This window comes from Lampetra planeri, chromosome 42, assembly GCF_965212315.1.
Source record: "Lampetra planeri chromosome 42, kcLamPlan1.2.h2, whole genome shotgun sequence".
NCBI classification, from domain to species: Eukaryota; Metazoa; Chordata; class Hyperoartia; order Petromyzontiformes; family Petromyzontidae; genus Lampetra; species Lampetra planeri.
The window spans coordinates 5,150,017-5,177,037 of NC_136148.1; the positions used below are offsets into that span (position 1 = coordinate 5,150,017).

Genomic DNA, 27,021 nt, shown 5'->3' on the forward strand with positions numbered 1-27,021 from the left:
CATCGGCCGGTCCACTCAGCTCCACGTCCTCCTGTACCACATCACTCCATCTCTTCTCCAGCCCGTGCCGCACCCGTTTAGCCCCCTCGATCTGGCCAAACGGAAGCTGCACACATTTGTGCAAACACGCGTTCACACACATGCGTTCACAATCAACACACAGCCATTACACACACACACTTTTGAAACATACACACCGGTATACGTACACACGCACACACAAAATACACACGCATGGACGATTGCATCCACACACCTGCACAAACCCACACTTGGTCATGCACACACACACCTGCACACACATCACACGTGTACACACACACACTCATCACAAAGACAAATATATAGTCTGTAGTCTTAACAGACTGTGGTGGTAATTGCTGTTAGCGAGCACCTGTGAACGGCACACGATGGGGTGGGTGGCCAGCAACACTCCTGGCCGCCTTTGTATCCCCATTGGCGACTTTTACACACCACACCAGGTACTAGTGCTAGGGAGGTCTCAGCACTAGTTCAGATAATTGAACAAGAGTGCGCACGGACTAACCACTAGGAAACTGCTCCCCGCACGTGATATCACCAACACACAGTTCAAGCCACACAGCTACCCACTTTCTTACACCATCACACACTCACACACTCACACACTCACACGCTTACACACTAACTCACACACGCACACACACTCACACATTCACACACACACTCACACACGCACACACACTCACACAATCACACACACACTCACACACTCACTCACACACTCACACGCACACACTCTAACACACTCTCTCACTCACACCCTCACACATTAACACACTCACATACTCACTCACATCCTCACACACCCCCACACACTCACACACTCACACACTCACACCTTCACACACTCACCCTCATACACTCACACACTCACACATTCAAACACTCACATACTCACACATTCATATACTCACACACTCACCCACTCACACGCTCACACACACACACACTCACTCACACACACCTTCACACACTCACACTCTAACACACTCATACACTCACACCCTCACACAATCACACTCAAACACACTCACACACTCACATCCTCACACACCCCCACACACTCACACACTCACACACACTCACCCTCACACACTCACACACTCACACATTCACACACTCACACACTCACACATCCATATACTCACACACTCATCCACTCACACACACACTTACACACTCACACACTCACACACTCTAACACACTCACACACTCACACACTCACTCACACACTTACACACTTATACACTCACACACAAACTCACACCCTCACACCCTCACACTCACACACACTCACACACACACACTTACACACTCACACACTTACACACTCACACTCTAAAACACTCACACACTCACACTCTCTCACACACACTCAAACACTCACACACTCACACCTTCAGGCATTCACACACTCACACACGCACACACTCACTCACACACTTACACACTTATACACTCACACACTCACACACACACTTACACACTCACACACTCACACACTCTAACACACTCACACACTCACACACTCACTCACACACTCACACACTCACTCACACACTTACACACTCACACACTCTAGCACACTCACACCTTTACACACTCACACACTCACTCACACACTCACACACCCTCTCACTTTCTCCCACACACTCACACCCCCACACACTTACATATTCACACACTCACACTCTAATACACTCACACCTTCACACACACACACTCACAGATTCACACACTCACACTCTAATACACTCACACCTTCACACACTCACACACTCACACTGTTACACACTCATATGCTCACACACTCACACCCTCACACACTCACAGATTCACACACTCACACACACACACTCACACACACACATTCACACTCTCACACACTCATATACTCACACACGCACACCCCCACACACTCACACACTCACAGATTCACACACTCTAACACACTCACACACTCACACACACCTTCACACACTCACACACTCACACCCTCACACACTCACACACTCACACCCTCACACACTCACACACACTCACACACTCACACCCTCACACACTCACACACACTCACACACTCACACACTCACACCCTCAAACACACTCACACACTCACTCACTCACACCCACACACTTCCAAACTCACTCTCACATACATACACACTCACAGCCAAACTCACTCTCCCACCACACACACTATTTCCACACACACACACAAACCCACACTCATACTCACACTCCCTAGTTTACACAAATGCACCACCAAGTTCACTCTCACACACTACGCGCGCGCACGCACACTCACATAATATCACACTATCACACCACACACACCCTCACCCACACCGTCACCTACACTGTCACCCACACCGTCACCCACACTCTCACCCACACCCTCACCCACACACTCACCCACACACTCACCCACACCCTCACCCACACACTCACCCACACCCTCACCCACACACTCACCCACACTCCCACCCTCACTCTCACCCACACACTCACCCACACACTCACCCACACACTCACACCCACACTCTCACCCACTCCCTCACCCACATCCTCACCCACACTCACACACTCACCCACACCCCTCACCCACACCCTCACCCACACCCTCACCCACCCCCTCACCCACACACTCACCCTCACCCACACCCTCACTCACACCCTCACCCACACCCCCATCCACACCCTCACCCACACCCTCACCCACACCCTCACTCACACCCTCACCCACACCCTCACCCACACCCTCACCCACACCCTCACCCACACCCTCACTCACACCCTCACCCACACCCTCACCCACACCCACACCCTCACCCACACCCTCACCCACACCCACACCCTCACCCACACCCTCACCCACACCCACACCCTCACCCACACACTCACCCACACCCACACCCTCACCCACACCCTCACCCACACACTCACCCACACCCTCACCCTCACCCACACCCTCACCCACACCCTCACCCACACCCTCACCCACACCCTCACCCACACCCTCACCCACACACTCACCCACACCCACACCCTCACCCTCACCCACACCCTCACCCACACCCTCACCCACACCCTCACCCACACCCTCACCCTCACCCACACCCTCACCCACACCCTTACCCACACCCTCACCCTCACTCACTCTCTCACTCCACCTCACACACTCACCCACACCCTCACCCACACCAACACCCTCGCCCACACCCTCACCCACACTCTCACCCACACCCTCACCCACACCCTCACCCTCACTCACTCTCTCACTCCACCTCACACACTCACCCACACCCTCACCCACACCAACACCCTCGCCCACACCCTCACCCACACTCTCACCCACACACTCACCCACACCCTCACCCTCACTCACTCTCTCACTCCACCTCACACACTCACCCTCACCCTCACCCACACCAACACCCTCGCCCACACCCTCACCCACACTCTCACCCACACCCTCACCCACGCCCTCACCCACACCCTTACCCACACTCTCACCCACACCCTCACCCACACTCTCACCCACACTCTCACCCACACCCTCGCCCACACCCTCACCCTCACTCACTCTCTCACTCCACCTCACACACTCCCACGCCACCCTTAACTTACTCTCACGTCCACCGACACTCACTTTCTCACACACAAGACAAAGATCCCCCTCATAGCCCACACATAGTTTTGAGGCAAGTGCTGTGAGCGTATACACCCATGAGGTCCGGTGTGGTATAATCTCTATCACACAGACACACACATTCATCTCTGTCTCACATTCAATCCTAAAAAATAAAACACATATCTGTCTCTCTCTCTCTCTCAAACTCTCGACCACACAACACCACAGCGCTTGTGCCAGGCTACGTGCACATTGAGGCCAGGGGAAGTGTCGAGATGAGGGGACAGACCCGAGTGCCATCGGATGTGACTGGCTGAGATGACTGACAGATGCACCACCTGTGCACCTCGCTGCGTTTTATCCGCCCGGCACCCGGCTCGCTGTTGTGAGCGTCGCTCCTGTGCATTCTCACGCTCACACACCGCCGCTCACACAGAGACAAAGATCACCCGTATAGCATTCACAAACTTTTGGGGCAAGTGCGTTCAACGAGCGAGTAGCACCTATGAAAGCCGGCACGGCACTCGACCTGATGGATGGCCAGAAAACCAACGCCCGGGCCGCCTTTGTCTCCCTTAGCGGCGATGTTCAGGCACCGCACATGGTGCCCATTTGAGTCCGAACCTGACCCGGACAATCGTCACAGGCGTTGGCGAGGCGGCCGTGGGCGGGAAATCGAACTCCTCTTACGCTGCCCGCTCCCCCAACTCTCTCTCCCCCCCTCGCCCCCAGGCATCTCCCTACGACCCCACGGGCCCAGGTCTTGCCGGAGGTGTTGCCGCCTACCACCCCTACGGCACCCCGCTGGGGCCCTACCCTTACTCGGACGCGGCCTACCGCAAGAACGCGACCCGGGACGCGACGGCGACGCTCAAGGCGTGGCTCAACGAGCACCGCAAGAACCCGTACCCCACCAAGGGCGAGAAGATCATGCTGGCCATCATCACCAAGATGACCCTGACGCAGGTCTCCACGTGGTTCGCCAACGCTCGCCGGCGTCTCAAGAAGGAGAACAAGGTGACGTGGGCCCCGCGCGCCAAGAGCGAGGACGAGGAGGAGGAGGAGGACGCGACCATCGACCTCGAGAAGACGGACGACGACGCCGAGTCGCCCGAGAAGGGGCTGAGCGCGGCGGCGCACGACGGGGAAGGTGAGAGGAGGGTGGTGGTGGAGGAGGATGGAGGAGGATGGAGGAGGAGGAGGAGGAGGGTGGTGGAGGAGGATGGAGGATGGAGGAGGGTGGAGGAGGATGGAGGATGGAGGAGGAGGATGGAGGATGGAGGAGGAGGAGGATAGTGGAGTGTGGTGATAAGAGATCGGGTAGGGAGATGGAGGAGAGGACATGAGGAGGGGGGTGGTGGTGAGACCGGAGGAGGAGATGAGAGAAAGGGGGGAGATGGAGGAGGAGGGGAGATTAGGAGGATCGGTGCGTGTTGGTGTACAGGCCTAGGTTCAATCCGAGTCTCTCTGACCTGGAAACTACCTCCGCGCTCGGCACACCACATCCAGTATACCACTCAACGACCCCAGTCGACCAGCGAGACATTGATCCTCGTGTCGAGGTGTGGGTGTGTGGAGTGTGTGTGTGTGGAGTGTGTGTGTGTGTGTATGGGTGTGTGTGGAGTGTGTGTGTGTGTCGAGTGTGTGTGTGTGGAGTGTGTGTGGAGTGTGTGTGTGTATGGGTGTGTGTGGAGTGTGTGTGTGTGGAGTGTGTGTGTGAAGTGTGTGTGTAGTGTGTGTGTGTGGAGTGTGTGTGTGTGGAGTGTGTGTGGAGTGTGTGTGTGTGGAGTGTGTGTGTGGAGTGTGTGTGGAGTGTGTGTGTGGAGTGTGTGTGTGGAGTGTGTGTGTGTGTGTGGAGTGTGTGTGTGTGTGGAGTGTGTGTGTGTGTGTGTGGAGTGTGTGTGTGTGGAGTGTGTGTGTGTGGAGTGTGTGTGTGGAGTGTGTGTGTGGAGTGTGTGTGGAGTGTGTGTGGAGTGTGTGTGTGTGTGGAGTGTGTGTGGGTGGAGTGTGTGTGTGGAGTGTGTGTGTGTGGAGTGTGTGTGTGTGGAGTGTGTGTGTGGAGTGTGTGTGTGGAGTGTGTGTGTGTGGAGTGTGTGTGTGTGTGGAGTGTGTGTGTGGAGTGTGTGTGTGGAGTGTGTGTGTGTGTGTTGTGGAGTGTGTGTGTGGAGCGTGTGTGTGTGTGGAGTGTGTGTGTGTGTGGAGTGTGTGTGTGGAGTGTGTGTGTGGAGTGTGTGTGTGTGTGGAGTGTGTGTGTGGAGCGTGTGTGTGTGTGTGTGGAGTGTGTGTGGAGTGTGTGTGTGTGGAGTGTGTGTGTGCGTGTGGAGTGTGTGTCTGTGTGTGTGTGTGGAGTGTGTGTGGACGTGTAGGTGTTGTGAATGGCTGGGAGGTGTATGTGTTTGTGTGTCCATGGAGGTGTGTAGAGATGGTTAGGAGGGTATCTGCGCGTGTGTAAGGGAGTATATCTGCGGATATGTGGAGGCACACCTAGCCTGAGGTATGCGAGTGTGTGAGTGTGGAGGTGCGAGTGAGTGAGTGAGAATATATACTGCATGCCCAATCGTGCAGTCTATAAGTGTTAGCGTATGGTCATGTTTGCGTCCGCGTGCATTTGCGTGTGTTTATTGGTCTGTGGGGAGCCGTGTGTGTGTGTGTGCTCACGGCCACCGCTGGTGACGATTGCCTGGGCCTCCCATAGATCGACTCAGCCTCAAATGATTAGCTGGTGCGGTGTGTGAACATCGCCAAAGGCGTTCGGACGTGGTGCTGGTCACCCATCCCCTCGTGCTCGCTAATAGCACTTGCCCCTACAGTTTGTTAAGGCTACACGGGGGGGGGGGGGGTCTTTGTCTTTGTGAGGAGCGGTGGCGCAATGGTTAGCGCACTGCGCTGAGAACTTTGGTCGACCCAATGTTCGATTTCCGATGATGGCCAACTTCAGTGGCGACATCGATCAGAACTGGCCCCGAAAATCTGCTCAGCATTAACTGAGTACCCGGTTACGTGTGACACCTCCAGCACTGGGGAGACAAAGGCGGCCGGGCGTGGTGCTATCGCCAAACAGCCCCCCACCCCCCCCCCCCCCTCGGCCTTCATAGGTTCTCGGTGTCAGAACTTGCCCCGGTCGACAGTTTGCCTGTCCGGGTGATCTCTATCTGCAAGAGTTCCATATCATCACCGGAGGCTAATTACTATCTAAACTGTCGAGGGCCTCCCTTAGGTCGACTCAGCCTTAAAGTATCACATGATGCCGTAGTGTGTGTTCACAAGCATCAGCAGATGCGTTATTGGCCACGCGCGCCGTTGCAGCCTTAATAGGTGCTCGCTAACAGCGGCCTGCCCTTAACAGTCTGTAAGGCTAAACGGGGGTATCTGTGCGTGTGTGTTTAAATTTAAATCTGTTTACACGCGTCGCAATCGTTAATTAACGAGCCAGAGTCAATTGATGAATTAACGCGCACGGGGCCACGCACAGACACACATGCACATTCACACACACACAGACACAGGCACCCGCACATTCACATACACACAGACACACGCACACTCGCACGTACAGACCCACATGCACATTAACACACACACAGACACACGCACACTCGCACGTACAGACACACACACTCGCACACTCGCACGTACAGACACACATGCACATTAACACACACACAGACACACGCACACTCGCACGTACAGACACACACACTCGCACACTCGCACGCAAAGACACACATGCACATTCACACACACACAGACACACATTCACACACACACACATACACACGCACACTCGCACGTACAGACACACACACTCGCACACTCGCACGTACAGACACACATGCACAGACACACACACGCTCATACGCTCACACTTACAGACACACACACTCGCACACTCACACGTACAGACACACACTCGCACACTCACACGTATAGACACACACACACCCGCACATTCACACACACAGACAAACACAAACTTGCACACTCACACATACAGACACACACACACGTACAGACACACAGACACGCACAGACACACACACAGTCACGCGTACACACACACACTCACACGTACAGACACACTAACCCACACACTCACGCGTACAGACACACTCACGCACACTCACACATACACACACACTCGGCACGCACAGACACACACATACTCACACATACAAACAAACACACTCACACGTACAGACACACACACTCACGCACACACGTACAAACAAACACACTCACACGCACAGACACACACACTCACACATAGAGACACACGCATTCACACATACAGACACACACACTCACACGCACAGACACACACACTCACACGTATAGACACACGCACTCACACATACAGACACGCACACGCACAGACACACACATACTCACACATGACACACTCACACATACAGACACACACACGCACACTCACACGTACAGACACACACACACAGACACACACACGCACACTCACAGACACACGCACGCACACTCATAGACGCACGCGACTATGAAGGCTGACACGGCGCACAAGGGAGTGGACGGCCAAACCCACGCCTGGCCTTCTTCGCTTCCCGACTGTTGATGATTCTAAATTGAAACCTCTTTTATTTGTGCATCGTTTGCTGCCCTTCCCCCGGCACCTCCGATTCGCACGGTTGGCTACGTACGGTGCGAAAGAAGTGCAACACCCCTACGTTTGCACACACCGCGCCGGGTACTCGTTTGAGGCTGAGTCGACCCAGGGGGAGGCCCAGAACCGGTGCAAATATTCGCCGCTGCAATCGATCGTGGGCGGGAATCGAACTCGGCTGGTCGGCCCCGTAGCGCAGTGGGGCGCTAACCGTTGCGCCACCGCTCCCCACAACCACATCACGCACACATAGACAAGATAAATACTAGTATGCTTACGGGTCAGCATTCGAGTGAATAATAAGCCTTCGACTTTACTGTACCAATTTTATGGTGGTTATTGAATAAGACGTTGTGAATTGTAATGGGGAATAAATAAACAAATTAGGGGCACGCCGAGGTTTTGAATGACAACTTGCGATGTGAGTGTACGTACGTACGCGTGTGTTTGGGTGAGTGTGTGTGTGTGTGCTGTTGGTGTGTGCTAGCGTAGCGGCTAGCGCAGCTGGCGACCCGAGTTCGATTCCCGCTCACGACAGACACGAGTAACGATTATCTGCACCGATCCTGGGCTTTGCCTAGGTCGACTCAGCCTCAAATGAGTATCTGGTGCCGTGTTGTAAAAAGGCGGTCGGGCGTGATTGCTGGCAACGACCACTTTCTCGTGCGTCGTTCCGGCCTTCATAGGTGCTAGCTCGCTAACAGCACTTGCCCCGACAGTCTGTTAAGGCTACACGGGGGATCTTTGTCTTTGTGTGAGTACGTAGGTGTGGTAACGGTAGAGTAGTGGTTAGCGCACTGCGCCACGAACCCGGCCACACGAGTTCGATTCCCGCTCACGGCCACCATCAGTGGAGATGATCTGAACTGGTACTGGGCCTCATCTAGGTCGACTCAGCCTCAAATGAGTAGTTGGTGTGGTCTGTAAAAACTAGATGGAGGATATTTATCAGTGAATATGCGTGTGGCGTGCTTCTTAGGTGCTGGAGAACAGCACTTGCCCCAACAGTCTGTTAAGGCTATACGGGGGACATTTGTCTGTGTTCATCGTAATTAGGGTTATTAATGTACACACTGATTTTTTTTTATTGCCATTAAATTTTCTATTCTTAATATCCTACCTTTCTCTATTTCGTGCGAATATTCGTTGGATTTATGAATTACATTATTTTATATTATTCCCATCAATAAGTGGAAATAATATTACCTGTTTTAAATGAACACTAATTGTTTGTATAGTCTCGCTGTGCGCTAACCATTGCGCCACCGCTCCTCCGCAAAGGTAATTAGCATGCTCCACTCGCATATCGCACACGCAAAGACAAAAATCCCCCGTATAGCCTGGACAGTCTCTTGGGGCAAGTGCCGTTAGTGAGCACCTATGAAGACAAGAACGTCACACGAGGGGGTGGGTGGCCAGCACCACGCCCGGCCGCCTTTGTCTCCCTAGTGGTGATGTTTACACATCGCACCAGGTACTCATTTGAGGCTGAGTCGACATAGGGGAGGCCCAGGACCGGTTCAGATAATCGCCACTGGTGTTGGCCGTGAGTGGGAATCGAACTCGGGTCGCCGGGTTCATAGCGCAGCGCGCTAATCGCTACACTACCGCTCCCCACACACACCTACACACACACACCTACACACACACTCCTACACACACACTCCTACACACACACTCCTACACACACACACACCTACACACACCTACACACACCTACACATATATATGTATACACACGTTCAGTACAAATGCACTCGCGCTTGTACGTCTGGGAACGTGTGAACCACATTCATAACCCGACATAATCAACACGTGACATTTCACGCAAGCAGCTCTTTAAATATTCATGACGTTTATTTATGATTTAAAGTAAAACATTCTTCAGTTTATTACAACTTCAATTAAGAAGTGTCTGGAAATGTATATGTATTGCTGTTGCTGCTGCCTTAGCAGTGATGCACAAGTAACAGTTAACAAAGTCAACACATTTATAAAAACAAAACAAATACAGTAGGCGACGTTTCGGGCAACGACCCAACTTCACGTGTTGCAAAAATTACATAATTAGCAGTTTTTTTTTTATATTTGTTGTAGTTGTGCATCGATATTGAAAATATGCCGAGGTGAATATTGATTTTCGTTCTTAAAATGTAATTTGTGGTGAACATATTTTTGTTATCAAAGTTAAATTAGTTATTAATTTTGGGGCATTTTGGTTAGAGATATTTTAACACGTTTACATGATATACGGATTACACATTCCGATAGATATACACACACACACGCGCGCGTTATAGTATGTACAATTTCGTACAAACATGCGCGCATACGTACGTACGTCATGTATTTTGACACGCACACATATACATACAAACATGGAGACACATATGTAACACGTGGTGATCCATCTGTAGATGCCCCACTACAATAGCGGATTAATTATAGAGAAAGCTGCAGTTTACACCAACGCCTCGCTTTGCACGTCTTCCACCAATACCAATATCACTTATTAAGTAAGTTTACCTACTCTGTAAAGATACGGAGTCATCGTCGCTTTATTGACATTATTTAATTGAGATGTTCCATATTAAGAGGTGGGGGGGGGGCATTTGAAATGAATGGGGTATCTGTAAATGGATCGCCCATTCTACACATACACACATAGCACAATCCATATATATAAACAGACATTGCATTGTGCCCGATTACATAAAAAAAATGTTATACATACACAAAAAACAAAGATCCCCCGTATAGCCTTCATAGACTGTAGGAGCAAGTGCTGTTAGCGAGCACCTCTACATAGACACACGTACATACAGACACAATAGTCGCGTTAAATTCATAGTGTGATGACTCCAACACACATATAATTGCCGTTTTATTTTGCCCCAAATTGCGTCGAGTCGTCAAAGTTAAATTGCCTAGTTTTGACCGAGTTAAAATAATCGTTGTGTTCATTATGTAAAACGTAACCTAATTATTTAATAGGTAAGACGCGATGGTGATGTCTGCCGGCATTCACGATATTTTGCGGTCAACACTTCATCGACAGAAGTTGCTATTGGTGCTGGTGCCAGGCCAGGTGCACATCGTGCCCATGTGTACAACAACAACAACAGCAGCAGCCGCCATTCGCCACTAAGTGTCGGTGACGTCACCGCTGTGCTTGTGCCAGGCTACGTGCACGTGAAGGCTGTACACACAGACACACATATACACAATCACACACATACGGTCTTGTATTCTTGCCTTGAAAAATGCAGGGGGGGGGGGGGCAAAATGCACCACGCGGTGACGGAAGCCGCCGTGCCGTTTGTACGTCTTGCACGTGCCAATCAAGCGCGCGTGCGTTCCTCACCATTGCCGGAACGGGTTGAAGCGATTTTGAAAACGGTTAGCGGTTTTGATCCGGTTACGTTTCTCCCAAAAACACACGTTTTTTTTATTTTGTTACGAACAATTTCGCACTCACGCCCACACGTGAAGCCACAGTTATGATGACATTTCGGTGTCTGTAAAACGATACGTCTCGTTCTAATTTGACTCGTATGTATATAGGTATCAAAGTTCACATATCGCGTGCATCAGTCATTATAGGATCGTATTCAAACAAAAAAAACAACAACTATGTTAATAATTATAATATATTAAATTGCATATGAACAATCATCGGAATTGCTGATGATATTCGTTTGGGGGCGATGGATGATTCAGCCCATCATCGCGCCGTCCGGGGGTCGATAAAATCAGCACCACTTCGCGGAAGGAAGTCAACAGTCGTTCTGTGGACTGCCTCGTTCCCGCCACAGGAACGTGGAATTTCCATCACCGGCTCGGGTGGGCCGTAAACGAGAGATGTGCACAGCCTTTGGTTGTAATTTGAACCACGAAAATAACTTTGAGCGTGTAGCGTGTAGCGTCCATTGCTCGCTGTCGGCTTTAGCGTCACACTCCGCGGGAGGCGAATTACTCGGTCCACCGACATTGGACCGAGTAATGTGGTGTGAGCGTGGTCGGGGGAGTGGGTGGTGAAGCGGTGAGCGCACCACGATACGAAACCCACGGCGACCAACACCCAGAGACGATTATCTGAACCGGTCATGGTCCGCCCCTAGGTCGACTCAGCCTCAAATGGGCCCCTGGCGCGGCGTGTAAACATCGCCACTGGGGAGACAAAGGCGGACGGGTCTAGTGCTGGCCACCCACCGCCTCGCGCACAGTGCCGGCCTTCATAGGTGCTGTTCGCTCCACAGCACTTGCCCTACAAATCTGTTGAGGCTATACGGGGGGTCTTTGATCGTTGAGCTGTTATCGAGACAGCAGCAATGTGGAACTCGAGGCTGGGTCTGCCAACCCCGTTACTTTACATTCCACAGTTAGTGCTTCTGTAGTTAACATCTCGCCACAGTGGCTAGGAGATGTTAACTAACCTCGCCCGGTATACAGGAGGTCGTGGGTTCGATCCCGACCCTGACGCCTGCTGTGTATTTGGAGTTCGCGGTGTCTCTCTCTCTCATCATCATCATCATCAAGGTGGCTAGGAGATGTTAACTACCTCGCCCGGTATACAGGAGGATTCGATCCCGACCTTGACGTCCGCCGTATATTTGTATATTTGTAGTTTGCGTGTCTCTCTCCGTCTCCCCGTGGTCGCGTGGATTTTTCACCGGATCCTCCGAGTTTTTCGCTCCACACTGAGAAACACGCTTTTAGAGTCTTCGGCTGCAGTAGATTTCCACGCGATGATCACAAGCCATATTCTTAGGTTTTTTCGGTAAAGTCACGTAGGTAAAACATCAAAATTAATGAAAATAAAATAAAATAAAATAAAAAAATCACGACGTTTCGGAGGCAACACAAGTCTCCGAAACGTCGTGATTTTTTATTTTTTTTATTTTTTATTTATTAATTTTGATGTTTTACCTACGTGACTTTACCGAAAAAACCTAAGAATATGATTCCTTGCAGTCACGAAAGCCTCAAATCTAGGATCATAAGCCACTTCGTTGAGCTATCATCTGCGTCAGGTCGCTTCTCAAAAAGAACCGTGTAGCTCAGTGAAAAAAAAAAATTAAAGTCCAGGTACGAGCGTCAAACTGAAGCTCTCCAAGACCTTCGCGAACATCGTGAGGATTACCACCAGCGGCCTATTTGTAGACGTTACCTGTGTTTATGTTGATCTGCCCACGTGCGTGTGTGTCTGTGTGTGTCAACGCTATAACTATCATCGGTGTACGACCGCAGTTGCGTACACTGCGGTAATTGCGCGGTTGATAGAAAATGACGCGTAAAAGAAGTTCAACATTGGCACGTATACTGTACATACGACCCTTGCGTGAGTTAACGAAATGACGATGATGATGATGATAATGCAGATGCTGCTGATGATGCTGATGATGATGGTTTTACTGCTACTGCTGCTGCTCATTATGATAATGCTGAAAAGGCATGTGGATATGATCATGATAATTATGTTATTAACGGAGTTGCTTGTATTGCTACTGCTGCTGCTGATGATGATGATAGTGATGTTCCTGATGATGACATTTTAATAGAGATACTGCTCCTGCTGCTGTTGCTGCTAACGATGATGATGCTGATGATGATGATGATGCTGATGATGATCAATATGATTACAGTAGTAACGATGTTGCTGATGATTATGTGGATTCTGATCTTGCTGATGATATTGCTGCTGCTGCTGCTGCTGCTACTATTACAGCTGATACGGATGATAACAATGCTGATTATGTTCATGGCAACGTTGCTTACTGCTGCTGCTGATGATGGTGTTGATTACAGTGATAATTAGTGTGTTGCCGATCATACCAATGATGTTAGTGATGATGCTCAGCTGCTACTGCTGATGATAAGAATGAGGATGCTGCTGATGATGCTGACACTGATCATTATAGTGATGCTGCTGCTGCTGATGATGATGATGATTATACTTTTGCTCATATGTTACTGCTGTTGCTGCTGCCGATGATGATGCTGATAACAATGATAGCAGTGATGCCAGTGATGCTGCTGATGATGCTACTGATGATGACGATGATGCTGCTGCTGATGATTCTGCTACTGCTGTTGATGATGATAGTGCTGCTGATGATGCTACCGATGATGAGTCTTCTGCTGATGATGATGACAATATTGCTGTTGCTGATTATGGTGCTGACAGCGCTGCTGATGATGTTACCGATGATGATGATTCTGCTACTGCTGTTAATGATGGTGAGTTTTCTGCTGCTGATGATGATAATGCTGCTGATGATGCTACCGATGATGATGTGCTGCTGATGATGAGTATTCTACTGCTGCTGCTGATGATGACAAAGCTCCTGTTGCTGCTGATGATGATGACAGTGCTGCTGATGATTGACTACTGATGATGACGACGACGATGATGTTGAGGATGATGATGTCGATGATTTCCCCACCTATCCTCGCAGCCAATCTCTTAAACCACGACCGGAGCGCCTCCCCGCGGGACGATCTCGATCCGGGAGACGCGTTGAGGCAGGACGAGCACTCCACCACCACCACCACCATCAACAACAACATCAACAACAACATCATCAACAACAGCGGCAGCAACAACAACAACAACATCATCAACCACGCCGCGAGTCTCTCTGATGCCATCTCGCCCAGAGACTCATCCCCCGCTTCTCACGCTCTTCAGGGGGTTGTAATTGTTGGTGGTGGCGGTGGTGGTGGAGTTGGTGGTGGCGTTGTGATGGGAGGTGGTGGTGGTGTGAGTGGAGGTGGTGGTGGTGGTGGTGGCGGCGACGCGTCTGTATTAATATCGCAAAGCAGCGGACCTCCGAAGCCAAAACTCTGGTCGCTGGCAGAAATTGCATGCGCCACTGACGCCAAGCAGAATCAACTGCCCACGCAGCAGCAACAACAGCAACATCATCAGCACCACCACCACCACCATCATCCGCATCAGCAGCAGCATCATCATCATCAGCAGCAGCAGCATCAGCACTTGTGCGCCTTGGCCAACGGCGTTGTAGGCGGGACCGGCTCCGGAACCGCGTGCGTTTATCCCAATTCCGCGGGACTTGCAAGGCCGGTCTACTACAGCTCCCCCTTCTATTCCGCATACACGGGCTACGCTCACTTTGCCGCTCATCATGGACTCGGCGGTCTGGCAGCCACAGGTGGAACTCATCAGCAGCAGCAGCATCAGCAACAACAGCAGCAGCACCATCACAATAATCAGCACCACCACCACCACAGCAACAATAGCAACAGCAGCAGCAGCAGTAGTAGCAGCAGCGGTAGCGGTAGCAGCCAACACCATCAACAACACAGCAACCACAACAACAGCAGCAGCAGCGGCAGCAACAGCAACAACAACAGCAGCAGCAGCAACCAGCAGCAACCTCTAGCCGTCGGAGGCCGCAGCGTATCGACAGTTGTGCCGATACCACACGCAGAGACCGCTTTGGCCACACAGGGCCCACTGAGGCTGTTGGAACTTCCCACGACAGCAGCGGCAGCAGCAGCAGCAGCAACGGCAGCGATTTGTGCTGTGCAGCAGCAACAGCAGCAGCAACAGCACGCGGCTACATCACCGCAGACAATGATGGTGGTGGGTGGGGGGCGGCTGCCGGCAACGCACGGCGCTTTTCAGCTGCAGTTGGAGGGCAGAGGGAGCCCCCCTCTCCTCCTTCTGCAGGAGGCGAAGAGTCACAGGCACCCCGGGGCGGGCGGCTACACGGAGACTCAGAGAGACACGGCTTGCGACTTGCGAAAAGGTGAGCTGGCGGGTGAAGAGGGTGGGTGGGTGAGTGAGTGACAGGTGGGTGGGTGGGTGAGAGGGTGGGTGGGTGGGTGAGTGAGTGACAGGGTGGGTGGGTGGGTGAGTGAGTGACAGGGTGGGTGGGTGACAGGGTGGGTGAGTTGGTGACAGGGTGGGTGGGTGGGTGAGTGAGTGAGTGACAGGGTGGGTGCGTGGGTGAGTGACAGGGTGGGTGCGTGGGTGAGTGGGTGGGTGGGAAGGTGGGTGGATGAGAGGGTGAGTGAGATGGTGAGAGGGTGAGTTATAAGGTGGGTGGTGAGAGGGTGAGTCAATACGCGAGTGAGTGGATGAGTGACTGGGTAAGTGAGTGATAGGGCGAGTTCATGAGTGAGTTCACCAATAAGCAAGTGCGTGAGTGAGAGGTTTGGTGAGTGATGGGATGGGTGGTGGAGTTGATGGGCGAGGAATCTCACGAGTGAATAATTGAGAGGGAAAGTGAAGGTGAGTGGCCTCTGTGAATATGTGCATGGGTGAATTGGCGAGAAGATGGGTGAGTGAATGAGTGAATCGGTGGGTGGGTGGGTGAGTAGGTGGATGAGTGAATGGGTGGTTAATTGGCTGGGTATGGGGTGGGTGGATTAGTGGGTGCGTGAGCGAGTGACTGAGTGAATAGGTGGGTGAGTGGATGGATGAGTGGTTGAGTGGATGGGTGGGTGGTTGAGTGGATGGGTGGGTGGTTGAGTGGATGGGTGGGTGGTTGAGTGGATGGGTGGGTGGTTGAGTGGATGGGTGGGTGGTTGAGTGAATGGGTGGGTGGGTGGGTGAGTGGATGGGTGGGTGAGTGGATGGGTGGGTGAGTGGATGGGTGGGTTAGTGGATGGGTGGGTCAGTGGCTTCAAAGAGCCTCAGCGGTACACAGAGGGACCCTTGAGAGAAGGTGGGTGGGTTGGTGAGTGGATTAGTCAATAAATGGGTGAGTCGGTGGGTGAGTGAGTGAGTAGGGTATGTGGATGATGGCTGAGCGAGCGAGTCATTTGGTGGGTTATTGATTAAGTGAGTGGATGGTTAAGTTGCTTGAGATGTAAGACGGATGAGTGAGTGCTGTGTGTGTGAGAGTGAGAATTGTGTTTGTGTGTGTGGGTTTGCGAGTGTCGGGGTTAGTGAGTGAGATTGTTGGCATGTGGGTGAATGTACGAGTAACTGAGTCGTTTGGGTGAGTTGAGTAATTAGCGAATGAGATTTGTGGATTCATTATTCGTACGTATCGTTATAGTTTAACACGTAGGCTTTCGCGACCAATTTTATTAATAATAAAGGTGTTTTGGGTTAGATCGCGTAAGTATTAATGTTGTGTCGTAACCCTCCACCACCCGACACAGCCAATCAGTAAGGGATTTGTCACGTAAACTAAACTTCCAAATAGTTACTACTTCAACCCACCGGTGTGTTGTAGAGTAAATCCACAACATTTACAATTCGTTATACTTATCATAGCTAATATAAACGCAACACTGTTTTAATGTGTGGGTTGTTCAATGTGCACGAGGCGAACATACGTGACGAGTCTCATCAGAGCCTGTCCGGGGCCTCCCGTGGGTCGACTCAGCCTTAAATTAGTACCCGTTGCTACGTGTAACAAACATTAACACTGTGGAGAGACATATGCGGCCGTGCATGGAATTGGGCACACCACACCCCAACCTCGTTGTGCTGTGCCGGCCTTCGTAGGTGCTCGCTAACAGCACTTGCCCCAACAGCCTGGTAGAGGCTACACAAGGGGACTCTTTGTCTTTGTGTCTACAGTATTTAATAGTCGATCACTAATGCTACTGACCCAAAGCATCTGCAGCGTTAGGTTAAAGGGTCAACGCGATGTTTGTAGAAGTGTTTGATAGCCCCGACGACTCGTCAACAACACCGGGTGTGGCCTTAAACAATGCGACGTGTAATACGCGACGTTTCGGGCAACGGCCCTTCATGACGCACGTTTATCTGCGGCGCGCGCTTTATGGATGACAGCCGTCATTCGCAACTCAATGGCGGTGACGTGACCCAACACAGCGCCCGTGCCAGGCTAGGTGCACTTGCGATTTGTCATGCTTTAATGGGTGCAGCGCACTGCCCCACGGCCAGCATCAGTGACGATTATCTGAGCTGGTGTTTTAGAAGCGTGTTTGCGTGCGTAGCGTAGCGTGGCCACCCACCTCATCGTGTGCGGTGCTGCTACTCGCTAGCAGCACTTGCCCCAACAGTCTGTCGAGGCTATACGGGGGATCTTTGTCTTTGTCCCGCATAGTCCGTGTGTATATGTGTCGTGGTGTCTGCATGTGTTAAAGTACTTGTGCGCGTATCACGTAGCGCATGCATACAAAGTCGGTGTGTCCGCGCGTATTTTTAACTGGTGTGTGTGTATTTGTGTCACGCTTATGAGTGTACTTTCTCACCGGTTTCGCGAGTGTTGCATGCGATCGAGTCGCGCATACCAATGCACACGCGCATACGCATGCACGTTTGTGTAACATCGTTTATATCTGGGTAGGATTTTCATGTACGCTGACATGGGGAGCGGTGGCGCAGCGGTTAGCGCGCCGCGCTACGAACCCCGGCCCCGTCCGAGTTTGATTCCCGCTCACGGCTAACAACCAGTGACGATTTTCTGAACCGGTCCTGGACCTCAATCTAGGTAGACTCAGCCTCAAAATGAGTACTTCGTGCGATGTAAAAAAAAAATTAATCATCGCCACCGGGGAGATAAAGGCGGTCGGGCGTGGTGCTGGCCAACCACTACCCACTCGTGTACTCTCCCAGCCTCAATAGGTGCTCGCTAACAGCACTTGCCCCAACAGTTTGTTGAAGGCTACACACGGGGGGGGGGAGGATCTTTGCGCGAGAACGAACTTTTTTTTCTTTCTTTTAGCTCCACGATAAAAGGCATGCCTCACTTGTTCGGCAAATACGTCCAATGGTCCGTACATAAAGCGATACGAACATCGATTGTTCAAGCGGCGAGGCTGCAGTTTTACAAATTCGCACGCAGACCCGCTCCAGCCCCCCCAACCCACCCCCCGCCCGATCCATTTCTAGACACCCCACTAAAATCCCAAGACGTTTCGGAAGCAACACAAGCCTCCGTCATCATGTGGGAACTGCTACAGCAGTTATACAGCTGTAGTAGCGCGGTCGTGCCGAGTATTTTACACACACACACTCCACGAACAGCAGCAGCATCGCAGTTATCATGAATAAAAAATAAAGAATAAACTCTTGGGATTTATTTTTTTAAGTTTTCGTGACTGCAAGGATCCATACTCTGGGTTTTTTTTTTGTAAAGTCACGTAGGTGAAATATTTAATAAATAAAAAATGAAAACAACTCAATTAAATCACGACGTTTCTGAAGCAACACAAGCCTCCGTCATCACCTGAAAAAAAAAGTATGGAACCTTGCAGTCACGAAAACTTCAAATCTAGAAGAAAAGAAAAAAAATCCCAAGAGTTTATTATTTATGTTAGATTCGTGATAATCGCGATGCTGCTGCTGTTCGTGGGGTGTGCGTGTGTGTGTGTGAAATGCTCGGCACGACGGTGCTCGCGATGCGGGGATGTGTAGGCGGTTCGATTCGATGCGGGGGGGGGGGGGGTGTTCGATCTCCATGGCGCGGCAGTCGGGGATTCGAAGGAGTTCGACTTTGCCACGAGATTCCACTCCGATGTGGAGTTCCCGGCTCTCTTCCCCACCATCGCCATGGGAGGGCGGGTTGACTACGCGTTCTTTGATAATATAGTTTCTGTTGGGTTAGATCTCGTAAATATATAAATGTGTCGTTAAACCCGCCACCACCCGACACGGCCAACTAGGAAGGTTTGTGTCACGTAAACAAAACGTGGCAATTCGTCACTCGTACAGCACTAATGTGTAGTGTAGTGCAGTGTATAGTGTAGTGTATAGTGTAGTGTATAAGTGTAGTGTACTAGTACAGCACTAGTGTTATGAATAATATTGGTCGCGAAAGCCTACGTGTTAAATTGACTAGTGTATAGTATAGTGCAGTGTATAAGTGTAGTGTATAGTGTAGTGCAGTGTATAGTGTAGTGTATAAGTGTAGTGTACTAGTACAGCACTAGTGTGTAGTGCAGTGTATAGTGTAGTGTATAAGTGTAGTGTATATTGTAGTGCAGTGTAGTGTATAAGTGTAGTGTACTAGTACAGCACTAGTGTATAGTATAGTGCAGTGTATAGTGTATAGTGCAGTGTATAGTGTAGTGTATAGTGTAGTGTATAGTGTAGTGTATAGTGTAGTGCGTAGTGTATAGTGTAGTGTATAGTGTAGTGTATAGTGCAGTGTATAGTGTAGTGTATAGTGCAGTGTATAGTGTAGTGTATAGTGTAGTGCATAGTGTAGTATACTATTACAGCACACCGGTGTGTTGGAGAGCAAATCCACAACATTTACAATCTGAGTACGACGTTTCGCCAGTAATTACAACTAGCCTCATCAGGCGACAGCCAGATTTCTGTCTTTCCCTAGCTCATCTTTCTTTCCCAAACGCAACACTTTTTTGCTCAATGAAAAAAAAGCTGTTAACCTATTCATTTCTTTTTACAACGTTAATCGTACCGCGTGTCACACGCGTTGATGTTTTGCACAACAAAAACAAAACAACCGTTGAGCCTGTTTCCCAACAAAACTGTCAAACTAAAATCAAAGTTTAGCAAATGAATAAAATAACTCCATCATCAATAGGTAACCGCCACAGGCCTAGCGAACAGATAGGTGAGGTGGCGTGTGGCGGGGTGAAGGTGTGATGACTCACATCCACACGTGACGGGCACCACGTGGAGCGACACACATCCTGCGGGAGTGGCTACAGCGAGCAGTTGCAGAGCTGCGCCTTTATCAATGCCACTTGTAGACCCCCCCCCTCCTCCTCCTGCCCCATTGATATTCAGGTGTCCCTCGCTTTGTGCGGGTTGCGTTTGTGCGATTTCGCGTAAATGTGGCTCAACAATTGGCTCGATGCGGTTTTAATGAAACTCTTCATGCGGCTATGTGGTTGGAGATAGGGCAACGCTGTGTGTTGTACTGTGTATGTACTGTGTATGTATTGTGTGTGTACTGCGTGTGTTGTGTGTGCGTACTGTGTGTGCACTGTGTGTACTGTGTGTGTATATACGTACTGTGTGTACTGTGTCTACTGTGTGTGTACTATGTGTACTGTGTGTATATACGTACTGTGTGTATATACGTACTGTGTGTACTATGTGTACTGTGTATGTGTACTGTGTGTGTGTGTGTACTAGTCGCATCTTCCGCCAATCTCGGTGCACATATTACATCATTTGGCACTCCCACATCTTGCAAAGACACGGGGCCAACGTGTTCTTCACAGCGGGATTGACTCGTCAGCCGTTGAGTCGAACGTGCGATAAGAGATGGGGGGGGGGAGGCATAAGACGATGGGCCATCGATCAATCGATCGCTCTCTACGCATGCTTAGAAACGCGCGTTTGGAGTCGAACATGTCGTCTGATGATGCTAAGTTGTAATTACTGGCGAAACGTCGGACACGAATGGTAAATGTTGTGGGTTTACCCTCCGACAAGCCCGATGTTGCTGTGCTGGTAACGAATTGGCCACGTTCTGTTGACGTTACAACCGCTTACGCATTGGCTGTGTCGGGTGGTGGTGGGTTTAACGACACATTTATTATATTTTTACGAGATCTAACCCAAACAAAAAACCTCTATTAGGAGTTTAGAGTATTTGGCTGCGATAAATGTCCACGTGGGAACTACACTTTGTTGAGCTATCATCGCTAAGTGAGGGGGAGTTTCTTGATAAAATGAAATCCATACTCATTGGTTCGTTCGGTAAAGTCACGTAGGTATACAATAAAATAATAAATCACGACGTTTCGGGCGCAACGCAAGCGTCCATCATCAGGTGAAAGAACCACAGAGGATGGATTCCTGCAGTCACGAAAGCTTCGAATCAAGATTAAAATAAAACCTAGTTTAGTTGTAATGACTCTACTTTAGTTCGTATTGTTTACACATCACGTTAACTTCAGTTGATTTGAATGTCCGTTTAACTTTCGCCATTTATGTTATTATTATTTTTGTGTAAGCACAGTACCCTTGATTTTTTAGTATTTCCTCCGAACAGTAAATAACCGGCGCTGTAATGACACCTTTACACCAACCCGCACTGACCAGAGCGGTGAAGTATGGTCGAACACCCCCCCCCCCCACAACGCCCCCCTGTCCCCCATAACCAGCAGTGGATTTACAAAAAACGCCCCCACCCCATCTCGCACCGTCAAAAGCAAGTGTCCGTTTGACTGCGCTAACCGCTGCGCCACCGTTCCTCGCGTGACGACTTGACACAGATTGTAAATGTTGTGGATTTGCTCTCCAGCACACAACCGGTGTTTCTGTGCCAGTAACCAATTGGCGGCTTCACCGACACATTTATATTTACACGATCTAACCCCCCCCCCCTCCCCCCCCCAAAAAAACCCAACTAAAATGAACTTTTCTCACGTGTATGTGTATTTCAGATTCAAAGGACAACCGCCATTGCCTCGTATAGAACGCGCTCTTACACGACTGCCTTATTCAAAAGGTTTTTATTGCGGTGAGTTCTCATCGCAACGGCGAATCACAAACCCACGTCCGACGCTTCGCACGCACGGCACGCACGGCACCCCATCAGCGCGGGTTTCGGCTACGTGCGGTGTGAAAGAAGTCCAACATGTGTTGCACATAGCAGCAGTACATTGTAGTTGTCCCGCATGAGTGGTTCATCCGGTCGGCAGGTAGGTCACGTGGGGGTATACGCGTGGGTGCCCCGGCCTTGTCCATGACCTGTGGCCAGCGAGGAAGAGTAGGCCAAATACCCTCAAACGGGGGAGGCTCCATAGAGATTCATCTCGTGGAGGCCTTTCTGATAGCAGTGGCTTGAGCAGGGAATTGCAGGGCTGCGCCTAAAAATAATAATTCACTGTGCCCCATTCTTCATAGTACATGAAGAAGGGGTCATGATCCGAAACGTCGCCGATTATATATATATATTTTTCATCGTTCAGGGCCGTATCATGTTATTGACACACGTGTTGCATTTTACAATTAGTGTAGGCAAAATATAAAATGTAATGTGCTGGATTCACTGTTTCTCAGTGAACCTGTGTAATCATTATGAGCGGCACTTTTCTGTCAATCCACTGCTGGATGAAGGCCTTCCCACGCCGTGGCAACTTCTCACGTGGTGGTCGTTTGGTCATACCTCACCCGCAGCTGGTCAGTGTGGGTTGGTGAAGGTGGGGAGCATAGATTTTGCAGCATAGTACAGCACAACGATGATTTATTTTGCGTTCGCGTACATGACATTCAGCGATCGTTCCAATTACATTGCTGAGTATTCTTAGGTTTTTTCGGTAAAGTCACGTAGGTAACAGTTTTTTTATTAAAATTAATAAAAGTAAAAAAAAAAATTTTACCTACGTGACTTTACCGAAACAACCTAAGAATATGAATCCTTGCAGTCACGAAAGCTTCAAATCTAGAATACAATTGCTGAGCCAGTGGTGTACATTCCACATTCCTATGACGGGGGCAAGTAGTTCCACATTGCACTCTATGCTCGTATGGTGTTCTGTGTTTGATTTAAGGGCTGTGTTAAATATTTCTCATTACAAGTTAAGGTATATATGTAACCAACTCTGTTCGCCACTAAGTGGCGGTGACGGAGCTTGCGCCAGGCTGGGCTGGTGCCAGGACTGGTGCACCTTGAAACGATGCGTATATCAACTCATAAACGTACATTTACACATTTCTACGACACACAAAGTATATTCAACACAAACACACACAATCAACAGGCATTCACACGGATGAACATTAAGACGAAAATTTATCGATGCTTGTACTTAAAGCGTGTCTATCTGTTCGTTTTGGTGTGTGTGTGCATTTGTATGTGTCCCTGTATATGTCTGTATATATTATATATCTGTTTGTGCATGTCTGTGTGTGTCTATTTGTTTTGGGGTGTGTATGTACGTGTATGTGTGTCCCTGCTTATGTATGCGTATTTGTGTGTCTGTGTGTGTCTTTGTGTGTCTATTTGTTTTGGTGTGTGTATGTGAATGTGGGTCTCTGTGTGTGTTCCTTCTGTGTGTGTGTCTGTCTGTGTGTGTGTGTGTCTTTGTGTGTCTATTTGTTGTTGTGTGTGTATGTGGATGTGGGTCTCTGTGTGTGTCTGTATGAACAGTATGTGTATCTGTGTGTGTGTTCGTTCTGTGTGTGTCTGTCTTTGTATGGATGCATGTATGTATGTATGTGAGTCTGTATGTCCGTTTGTCCTGTGTTGCTGTATATATCTGAATGTATAGGTATCTGTGTGTGTTGATGTATCTGTGGGCGTGTGTATGTGTGTGTGTTGATGTATCTGTGGGCGTGTGTATGTGTGTGTGTTGATGTATCTTTGGGCGTGTGTATGTGTGTTGCTGCATGCGTGTATGGCTGTCTCTGTGTGTGTCTGTATGTATGTATGTGTGTTGCTGGTTTTACCCGTGTGTCTGGGTGGGCTGCTATACGTATGCACGTGTGTGTGTGTGTGTGTTGCTGTATATATGCGCGTGCATTTATCTGTGTGCGTGTATGTGTGTCTGTCTGTGTGTGTGTGTCGCTGTGCCAACATGTGTTTCAGGCAGAGGTCGCTGTATCACCAGATAGATGAACTGCACGCTCCAATTACTGTGCGTGAATGCACGACCGTGTACACACACACACACGTTACACACATTGCAAGACAAAGATCCCCCGTATAGCCTCAACGGACGTTTGGGGCAAGTGCTGTTAGCGAGCACCTTTGAAGGCTGGCACGGCACAAGAGGAGGTGGGTGGACATCACCACGCCCGACCGCCTTTGTCTCCACAATGACGATGTTACCACATTGCACCAGGTACTCTTTTGAGGCTGAGTCGACCTAGGGGAGGGTTCGGGTTTGTGTTACACACAAATACATACACATGTAATACACGCGCTCACACTCACATACACACTCACTATCACACTCACACACTCTTTCTCACTCGCACGCAATCACATATCCACCCTTACTCACACACAATCACACTCCCATACAACCTAATTCACACTCACTCACACTCACTCACACACAATTACACTCACACATACCCTCACTCACAATCACCCTCACTCACACACAATCACACTCACACACTCACACTCACACACAATCACACTCACACACACTCATTCACACTCACTCACACTCACACACAATCACACTCACACACACCCTCACACACTCTCACTCACACTCACACACACTCACACTCACTCACACACACCCTGACTCACACACACTCACACACACTCACACACACCCTCACTCACACACACTCACTCGCACACAATCACACTCACACACACTCACTCACACACACTCACACACACACACTCACACACACCCTCACTCACACACACTCACACACACACACACCCTCACTCACACACAATCACACTCACACACTCACACTCACACACAATCACACTCACACACACTCATTCACACTCACTCACACTCACACACAATCACACTCACACACACCCTCACACACTCTCACTCACACTCACACACACTCACACTCACTCACACACACCCTGACTCACACACACTCACACACACTCACACACACCCTCACTCACACACACTCACTCGCACACAATCACACTCACACACACTCACTCACACACACTCACACACACACACTCACACACACCCTCACTCACACACACTCACACACACACACACAATCACCCTCACTCACACACAATCACACTCACACACACTCACTCACACACACCCTCACTCACACACAATCACACTCACTCACACACACCCTCACCCACTCACACTCACCCTCACTCACACACAATCACACTCACCCTCACTCACACACAATCACACTCACCATCACTCACCCTCACACACACTCACACACACTCACACACACCCTCACTCAACACTCACCCTCACTCACACACAATCACACTCACACACTCACTCAACACTCACTCACACACACTCACACTCACTCACACTCACACAGACCCTCACACACTCACCCTCACTCACCCTCACTCACACACACCCTCACTCACACACAATCACACACACACACACTCACTTACTCACACACAATCACACTCACACACACTCACCCTCACTCACACACAATCACACTCACACACACACACTCGCACACACTCACTCACACTCACACACACCCTCACCCACTCACACTCACCCTCACTCACACACAATCACACTCACCCTCACTCACACACAATCACACTCACCATCACTCACCCTCACTCACAGACTCACACACACTCACACACACTCACACACACCCTCACTCAACACTCACCCTCACTCACACACAATCACACTCACACACTCACTCAACACTCACTCACACACACTCACTCACACTCACACAGACCCTCACACACTCACCCTCACTCACCCTCACTCACACACACCCTCACTCACACACAATCACACACACACACACTCACTTACTCACACACAATCACACTCACACACACTCACCCTCACTCACACACAATCACACTCACACACACACTCGCACACACTCACTCACACTCACACACAATCACACTCACACACACACTCGCACACACTCACCCTCACTCACACACAATCACACTCACACACACACTCACACACACTCACCCTCACTCACACACAATCACACTCACACACACTCACTCACACTCACACACAATGGCACTCACCCTCCCCCTCTCACCGCGAGGAGGAGACTGATGATGATGATGACGAAGAAGACGGGGAGAGTGCATCTTCAACTTTTGTACATTGCTACACGAAAAGTAGTTA

At 50.1% G+C, this 27,021-nt stretch overlaps 1 protein-coding gene across 1 annotated transcript in view; it reads left to right on the top strand.

Moving 5' to 3' along the window:
• LOC144732333 (Iroquois homeobox protein 5a-like) overlaps positions 1-25,115 on the top strand; it is a 33,669-nt gene extending 8,554 nt beyond the window's left edge. Inside the window, exons 2-5 of the mRNA XM_078613811.1 lie at positions 4,410-4,827; positions 14,769-16,085; positions 22,630-22,706; positions 24,777-25,115. Of these exons, the coding sequence (XP_078469937.1) occupies positions 4,410-4,827; positions 14,769-16,085; positions 22,630-22,661 (1,767 nt within the window). The 3' untranslated portion in view covers positions 22,662-22,706; positions 24,777-25,115. The remainder of the gene's footprint in view (positions 1-4,409; positions 4,828-14,768; positions 16,086-22,629; positions 22,707-24,776) is intronic.
• Positions 25,116-27,021: the final 1,906 nt, after the last annotated feature.